General features: G+C 39.6%; 1 protein-coding gene across 3 annotated transcripts in view; it reads right to left on the bottom strand.

Annotated features, from left to right (window-relative positions):
• Positions 1–2,285: 2,285 nt before the first annotated feature.
• The window catches only part of THAP1 (THAP domain containing 1), a 7,437-nt gene continuing 527 nt past the window's right edge, over positions 2,286–9,195 (bottom strand). The window contains exons 1-3 of one of the 3 annotated variants that reach the window (XM_024765014.1): positions 8,421–9,119; positions 5,745–5,940; positions 2,286–5,203 (exon numbers count right to left, since the gene is read on the bottom strand). In XM_024765014.1, coding sequence (XP_024620782.1) covers positions 4,829–5,203; positions 5,745–5,940; positions 8,421–8,704 — 855 coding nt within the window. In that variant the 5' untranslated portion in view covers positions 8,705–9,119 and the 3' untranslated portion in view covers positions 2,286–4,828. Of the gene's footprint in view, positions 5,264–5,744; positions 5,941–8,420; positions 9,120–9,195 lie in introns of those variants that run through there. The other 2 variants (XM_024765017.1, XM_024765015.1) reach the window with 2 other exon arrangements.

The raw sequence follows: 9,195 nt of genomic DNA, 5'->3' as shown, positions 1-9,195 counted from the left end.
TTGCATGATCTCTACTTACCTTCAAGTTCACTGAGTTTCTTCTGCCAGTTCAAACCACTATCAAGTTTCTCTAGTGAATTTTTCATTTTGGTTATTGTACTTTACAATTCCAGAATATCCATTTGGTTCCTTTTTATTTGTATCTCCTTATCGATATTTTCTTTTCGATGAGATATTGTCATTATATCTTCCGTTACTTCTTTAAGCATGGTTTCCATTGGTTCCTTGAACAGATTTGCAATGGCTGTTTTGAAGTCTTTGTCTGTTAATTCTGACGTCTGGGCTCTCTCACAGTTTCTATTGCCTACTCTGTCTCTTGTGTATGAGTTATGTTTTCCTGTTTCTTTGCATGTCTCATAACATTTTGTTAAAAACTGGGCATTTTATATATTGTGGGATTTCTGAACACTGATTCCAATTACTCTCCACCCCCACCTCTGGCTTGCTGTGATTGTTTTCTTTTTTATTTAATCACTTGGCTGGACTAATTTAGTGAGGTTTATTTTCCCTTCAGTGTGATGTCTCTGGTTTCATTCCTTAGAAGGTGCAGCCTTGGGCATGCACACAGTCACTTGGGGTGACAGGTTTTAACAGATCTTTCTTTTCTTACCTGCCTCTTTCCCTGGCTCTCTCTGGTAAATTAGCTTGTTCTCTCTTGTACAATTTAGCTTGTTGCTCTTGTGGAGCTACCAGCCTCCTCTTAATTGCTAACCACCTGGTTCTCCATTGTTCTTGAGAGTGCCTTAGGCGTGAACTTCCCCTACACACTTGCAAATAAAATAATTTCCTTTGGGGAGAGCTTCAAAGTTCTCTGTCCTTATAGCCTGCCGCAGCCCCGAGGAAAAAACCTCAGACAACTTCTGGAGCTGGCAGTGGGGCCTGCTTCTCTAGCACTCATATGCCTGCGTTACGAGCAGAGCTCTGCTTGTACTGTAGCCTCTGGTCCCCTTGACTTGCCCCTGCTGGCATGGAAACTTCACCCTTTGAGCATATTAGGGAGAAGGTGATCAGGGTCCCAGTATTCTTGGCCTGCTGCACCTGAGGTAGAGCCTCCATCCTATAGTGGGAGCTGAGTGGAGGAAGGGAGTCCTGACCTCTTGGCTGCACTCGCCTGGAGTTTAGCCTTTGCAACACAAAGGTGGGGGGCCTGAGAAATACTGGCAGCCTCCCCTCACTGGGAGATACATACTATAGCCCACGGTTGGGAACTGGGAGGAGAAGTAACATATATGCCACACAGTCTTAACTTTCTTATGAGATTTAGATGTTCCTGAATGTTCATCTGCTGTATGCCCTTAGGACAACATGCACAGATTTTAAATGTTTTTTTCTTTTTTTTCACCACCTACGGTAGTTACGGTATGGAGGAGTTCAGAGCTTCTCATGAAGTCATTCCAGAAGCTGTTTACCTACTTATTGTTAATCCTGTACAGTTTGTCTCACCAAAAATAGTTTAAAACAATGAAAGTTTATTCATATCCCTTATGACGTTTAAAAAATGAAACTTTTGTAATCTCTAAACCCAAACTATGAATTTAGAAAGAATAAAAATTCTGAAGATTTTGAGAGTTTAAAAAAATATGTATCATTCAGAAAAAAAATCTCAGTAAAACCACATCCAAGGTAAAAAAAAAATGTATCCAGACATGGAATTGTAAGAGAATATTACTTCAAGCAAACTATTGTTATTTTAAGGCCAAACTTATAATTGCTTTTTTGCTTGTGTGTAAATCAGTTTGCTTGGATATTTTTCTTTCACATCAAGGATTGCATTTTAATACACAACTATATAAAACCGTAATGTCCAGAAACACCGGTTACCATCAGCCAAGAGCAATGCTCTTCACTCACTGCTTATCCAATTCACAGGGTCCCCAATATCAGGAAGAGTAATAACCAAAGAAGCAAATCTGTTCTCTTTTTCCTTTAAATGCTATTCATAGTTGGCTGTCTTCTTAAAATTCTGGAACACAGCTGGAGTTTTCTTTTTATAGATCACATGGACTTTTAGATATGTCACTTATGACTGACTTTATAAAAGCCATAGGTTGTGGGTATGTGTATGTGTGCATAATTTTTTAAATAACTAAAGATGATCAGAGAATATTACTTCAATCTAAAAACAAAAAACCCGCATGAGGTGAAACTTTCAACTGCCTTCACCATTATGGTTATACTTCTAAGAAAGGGATTACACAAATTATAGTTAAAAGAAAAAATCTCCTCATGTGTTTGAATTTGCAAGCAAAAATTTTTGCTAATAACTTTAGACACCAATGTTTCTTTACTGTAATGACAGAATTATTTTTAGTACACATAACAGGTACACAACTAATAAACATTTAGATTATTTTACAAAATTTTGAAACTTCTTTAATTTGGAATTTGATAGTTCAAACTATGCAGTAGTTTAAAGCAAAGTTTATAGTTGCATTATAAAGAAGTATTTTAAAAACTGGTAACAAATTCTACTCTATTCCAGAAACCCATTTTAAAGACTCTAAACAGAATTGCTTAAATGTAAATGGCATACAGAGAACAAATGTCCAGTTGTCAGGAGTATTTCACAAAGGGATTCTGCAGGGTTTGGAGGTTCAGCAAGTGTTCAGGTCCATTCTAATTCTAAAATTCTACAGTTTTCCTAGCAGTTCTATTAAGAAACAGTTATTGCTTCTATTATTGCCAAATTATATCATTCATAGATGGAAACTTTAGGATGTCACTATCGGTGCTTAAAATAAATGTCATCTTTTATACTATGGTGAAACTCACAAGGGTCTCCTCCCCACTTTTTCCAGACTGAGACCTTGTCCCTGCTGTTTCAGACTAAGTTTCACTATGATTGAAGAGGACCTATTTTAGCCTAAATGTTCTCCTTCTCTTGGCAATGTCATAAACGATACAATAGACAAAATGAATTTTAACAAAATGAATTTTTAAAACATTTCAACAAATGTTCCTTTCATATTCAGAAATAAACGCCTGTATCTCAAACTCCCTATGTTAAACATAATAAATGATTTAAATGCAAACAGTTGGCATACATGCTGCTTGCTCAGTTCTCTCCAAATAGGGATTTATGTCTCATGAAAAAAAAGTAGCTTCAGGTTAAATCATAATGCTAAGACACTAAGTAATTATGATGATCTCTTTTACAATTCAATGTTGGATTCTTGGTTCTGAGGACATGGACGCACACACACACAGATTTTTTTTACGAAGATGACAATTTAGATTTAAGATATACACTTTGCAAAATATTTACCCACATATTCTCCAGGAATCGTTAAGAGAGATGAAATGTAAAAACAAACTACTTAGAGATTTTGTGGCTTCTAAAAACAGTGATGAGACTCACGAATAACTAGAAAAAAATCCTGATTCCTTAGAGTTAGTTCTAAGTGTTATCAGACGATATAATTTCAAGTAATCATAATTTTCTATTTTTGAAATACTGGTTCATAAAAAATCGAATCTCCATGAATCAAAGTACTGGCATGGCAGTGAATTACACTGCAAATCAGGTCTACAAAAGACACTCTTGGACATCACCACTGAGTATCTTTAATACAGCCTTCAAAGGTCTGTGCAGCACTTTGAAATATGAAATAATTACAGTTGGAGCAGTTACTCTAAATCTCAGTAGGTAATTCCTACAGCAGTACTTGTTTACTCAGAACTGTTTTCACTTCAAATATATGTAAACTTTCTCACAAAGTCAGAACACAACTCACAGTTTGAACAGAAACCTCAGTATTTGAGTCTCGGCATTAAGTAAAATAAACATTACCTATCAGGATGCTTTCGAATGCAAATCACTCCTTAAGGTAAATGCGATGTAATTTCTAACTTGTGGTAAAAGTGAAGAAATCATTTTTTATGTGAAGCCTTGACCAAAATCAATTAGTCAAGTGCAAGATTTTCACCTTATGGAACAAGTCAAACTCTACCCACACAACACATCTGGCAGAGATCTGGATGCAGGTACACCTACAGTTGGGGACTGGATGTCCCTTAGCTCGGCGCAGTGAGAGAAAAAGGCAAGCCGTGGATCAGCCCCCATTGGTCATTGGTCATATTACCTCACTGATAACAATGCCTACTTTGCTTACTGGAGAATGTATCTTGCAGTGGAGACACACTTCTAATTCTATAATGCCAGACAGTGGGGGGAAAAGAAGGGTCCACTTTTTAAAAATCCATTCTTTAAAGTCTTTTAACCATTTTGATTAGGTATGGAATGACTCATTTTCTGCTCTAAAGACAACCAATCTTTTTTTTTTTAAGTATTGACTTGCCAATTTATCTTTGATAAATGATTAAGAAAGATAAATGAATCTGCTGACTTTACAAATAAGAATATGTGAATAAGAATATATATATATATATATATTCTGAGAAGTTATTGTCCCATGCTTCTGATTTAAAATGTGACTAAGTTCTCTCTCTCTAAATGAATAAACTGTTCATTTTGAACTTTAAACTTAAATCATCCTTACTGCACTGTTATCATTCTCTTTACTTTTTATTTTCATATCATTTCTATAAATACTCAAATTAAGAAACAAAAATCCCCAATCTTGAAACCAACTTACAATGAAGCTAGTTTATAACTTTTAAAATATTTTGTTAAAATGTAAAAACCCTGAAATTACAAACAAAACATTTACAATTTTACAGTATATATCTAATTTATTCTTTTAAAAAAATATTCTGAACTGTTTTTATACAAGTGACCAAGTGTAATTTTTTTCAAATGAAACTCCTCTACAGGCTAGAAGAGGGTAGGTGGTATTGCCCCACTGAACACCAACAAAAATTTCACTCTTCATGCTGGGACTTCAACTATTTCAAAATAGTCATTTGGTAGAATCACATAACCCCTCTCGGAGACGTCGTCTTTCTCCTTCTGGAAGTGCACGACCTCCTTTAGCTTCTCCAGCTGCCGCTCCTGTCTTCTGCACCGCTGCTGTGCGGTCTTGAGCTTCTTTCTGAGCTTCTCTACTTGCTGTTCGAGCTGGTGAATCCTCTTCCTCTGGTGCATGGTGTCCTCCACAGTGTAGTTGTGGTCACAGAAAACGGAGAGGTTATCAGGGGTCTGAAGAGGAGGCATGAGTAACCCGATAGCAGCATCAACCTGGGAAACCGGGGGTGTTGAAGGAGGTCGGGGAAGCTGTTCTTGGGGCTCTGGAAGATCTTCCTTCTAAAACAAAGATGCAGAGCACGTTTCAGTTTCATGACGAAACCGTTCACAAGAACTCATCTGTGGAATTTAAGAATACTAGACTCATTTCTGTCTCCTCGGTATAGAAACATTCTAAAATGAGAAAACAGTTCAAGTGTTAATTGTACTTTTCTTTCTGAAGTAGAAATGGGATACAAGAAACACAGAATGATTATTAAGATTTAATTAAATATTAAGCACTTAAAACTGAGGGGAAAAATACTTTGAAACTGAACTATCACTGACAAAGAAAAATCAAAACTTACCAACATGTAAGTAGGACTACAGAGTGATCTCAAAGTAAGTTATGAAGCTAGACTGAGTTTCTTAGTGTGAGGATATTTAACTTTAATAAACTGCACTTTGTATTTTTTAAAAGTATTTCACTGTGAACAGTGGTTATTTACAAGTGATGGGTTCCAGGCAACATTTATTTTCTTAACACTACTCTGGATTTTCCACAGTGAACACATTAATCTTATAAACAGAAAACCACCCAATATTTTAAAACACTTATTACCTTGTCATGTGGTTCAGTACAAAGAAATATTGTGGGGACAGCATCCTCTTTCAGTAACTTGTTGTTGCACTCCCTCTTAAAGCAGTCCGGAGTAAAGTGTTCTGAGCAAATGCTGCTGTACTTGGTGGGCTTAAAGTTTTTCCTTCTGACAGCTGCCTCCCATTTTTTACAAAGACTGGGTCGAGTAAGAGGAAACCTAAGAAGACGACATAATTCAGTTTTCCAATCTTATTCAAAAAAAAAAGGCACACCCAGACTTTCCTGCTTAGAAAAGAACTAGCTTACATCGGTGTTAACACACCAAGGAGGCATTTGATTAAAACCCCAGCCCTGCCAATTTTTTTTTTTTTTTTTTTTTTGACAGTGTTTAGTTGTGTCCTTATTACCTTAGTTTGTTGAGAATGTACTTGTTTTGACATAGAAAACAGACTTGTGGTTGCCAAGGGTGGGAGAGGGGGAGGTATGGAGTGGGAGTTTGGGATTAGCAGATTCGAACTATTACATATAGAGAATGGATAAACAACAAGGGCCTACTGTATAGCACAGGGAACTATATTCAATATCCGGAGATAAACCATAATGGAAAACAATACGAAAAAGAATGTATACATATGCATAACTGAATCACTTTGCTGAACAGCAGAAATTAACACATTATAAATCAACTAGACTTGAATCAAGTAAATTTTTAAAAAATGTACTTCTTTTGAAATCCTATAACTAAAGTGACCACCACTAATGTGGAATATAAGTCACCCCTCCCAGCATGGTATCTTTGTTCTTCTTAAAAAGCAATATTTCTTACAGGAACCTGATTGATCACACAGCAGCTATAAGAATGTCAGATACAATGACATATACAATCTAAACAGGACAGGCTGATTAAGAATTTACATTATAAAAAAATATTCTTATTAAAAGGTAGCCATGTGGATAGATGCACGCAGGTGGCAGAGTTAAGTGATGGGAGGCTGAGGTCGAGGCCCACGTGCAGCGATATTGTAAATAACCTTCACTACCAGATACAGGGATTCCACACACATCTAAATACACAAGGGTAAATCGTATAGGTCCACTATCTGTTTATCTCAGTTTTTAATGCTTAACTTTTATACTGAAGACATTAAAAGTTTCAGGTAAAAATACATGCTATAGAGTGAATTTGTATTAATTATTTTTTCACCAGTGATTTTCTGCGTATTGTAAAACAAAATTGCACATTTATAACTATGCACTGAGAAAAAGAAGCTTTTGGTTCTCTTAGAATCAGTATGACAAATATGAATTAATCAAATTAGTTAAATCGTAGTGAGAAAGAAATAGAGAAAAGTATTCATTTCGAATTACCTCTTAATCAACTGAAATATGTCCATTAGGCCCAGATAAAGGGAGCTAGGAAGAGCTTAAACTTATTGTGATTTTATTCTTCCAGGTCAAGGATTTAGTGAGCTAAATAAATTAGGGTGCTTTGCATCTGTGTTCCACAGTTCCTCTTCCAAGTGAGGTACGCCTGAGCCTGACTCTGCTGTGATCAGGAAGCTCTAACCCACCGTTGGGGCAGTCCCTTTTCTTTGCCCAGCATAGATGTTCCCACTGCCATCAGGTAGAAAGTGAGAAAAGGACTCCTAGAAGGTTCCTGCTGGAAGTGCCTCTAGAAGTACAAACATGGTAGCAATCACTGGTAAAACTCAGCACTCAGGGCCTCCAGACTCAAGGACTACAATGCAGGTTCTTTCTGAGGTCAAGATCTTTCCCATTTACTTCCCCAAACTGTTCTTTTAGATAAGGGCTTAGAGGCAGGTTAGCCCTTCTTTCGATTAAATCGACTATTTAACAGCCAGCAGAAACTCAGTATTTCTGATGTGTGAATGTCATCCTTAACCAGTCTGCAGTACCAATGAAGGGTCTTCCCTATGCTTAGATTCCCTCTGCCATATCATTAGAAATGGGGAGGTGGGAACTGAATGCCTCTGATCACATCACCATCTCCAGACCTACTCCTTCACTTCGGAAGTCCTGGAGGTCAATTCATCAGCTTTCAGAAATTCTAATAAATCAAGAGGTAATAGTAGGACATACTGAACCGAATCCTGGAAGTGTTAAGTGTTCTATCCCCTTCTCGGAAGGGGAAACATCAATACTCAAGATCTCTTTAAAGGGACTTGCTTGGTGACACAGTGGATAAGATGAATCCGCCTGCCAATGAGGGGGACACGGGTTAGAGCCCTGGTCCGGGAAGATCCCACATGCTGCGGAGCAACTAAGCCCGTGAGCCACAACTACTGAGCCCGTGTGCCACAACTATTGAGCCCCCGCGCCAGGCTCCTCAACAAGAGAAGCCACCGCAATGAGAAGTCCACGCATGGCAACGAAGAGCAGCACCCGCTTGCAGCAACTAGAGAAAGCCCGTGTGCAGCAACAAAGCCCCAACGCGGCCAAAAATAAAAAAATATTTTTTAATTAAAATCTTAAAAAAAAAGTTCTCTCTATGCTCTAGACACTCTTATTTCTGTTCCTCTCATATTCTATCAAACCTATAAAATGCACCCACATTCCCTGTTAAAAAGGTCCCCACCCCCAAACTGAATATTTGCTTTTGCTTTTGTAATTACTTAGCTATAAATAATTTGTATGATTTACCACTAACTCTCATTTCTTTAGCTATTATCCACTTACAGTCGTAAGTTACGGCCACATTTTCTTAACGTAGTAAAACTTGTGAACACTGAATTTGGCTGAATGAAAATGGCACCGTGCAGACATCGAACGATCACTATCATTCCGTTCTGCGGTTTTCTTCTCAAGAGAAGACCGTCCCTCCTCGGACTCCGGCCGCGGCACCTCCCGGATGAAGCAGCCCCGAGGGCGGTGGGCCGCGTTCCCTCCGAGAGTGCTCTTCCCCACGCACGATACCCTGCTACTGCCCACGCTGCCGCTGTGCGCGAAACACAGCTCTTCATCTTGGCAGTACCTGAACCTTTCTGGGAAACTCACTGGTCCTTGAACGTGGGGTCCTAGAAACTGGGTCCAAAACATCCTCCCGGACGCCTGGCCAAGTCAGTCCTAACGGCTGCGACGCTGGACCGCCCCACGCCCCCTCCAGCAGGAAGGGAAACGCGGGCCTTCTCCGTCGCTGCTGCTGCTTCAGCCTCCCTTCTAAAGACTCATTACCACCTGCCTACTCCGCGACCCGGGTGATGAAACCAGCTGCCTCCGGGTCTGGAGACCTCACGACCCGCCGGGGCTCCAGGCATCGCCCTTGGGCCCCGAACCTGCCACCCCGAGCGGCGCGCGAACCTAAGCGCGAGGACAGGCCGGCGCGGCGACGCGCGCCGAGAACACCACCCGGGGCGGGGCGCCGGCGGCTACTCCGGGGACGAGCCCACCGCTCCTGGCCCGGAGCGCCGACGGCGCCCCGCCCCTAGCTCCGCCCCCTCGCCCCGCCCCTCTC

This window comes from Neophocaena asiaeorientalis, unplaced genomic scaffold (assembly GCF_003031525.2).
Source record: "Neophocaena asiaeorientalis asiaeorientalis breed wild unplaced genomic scaffold, Neophocaena_asiaeorientalis_V1.1 scaffold14, whole genome shotgun sequence".
In the NCBI taxonomy this organism is placed as follows: Eukaryota; Metazoa; Chordata; class Mammalia; order Artiodactyla; family Phocoenidae; genus Neophocaena; species Neophocaena asiaeorientalis.
This window is presented reverse-complemented; position numbering and strand designations above follow the sequence as displayed.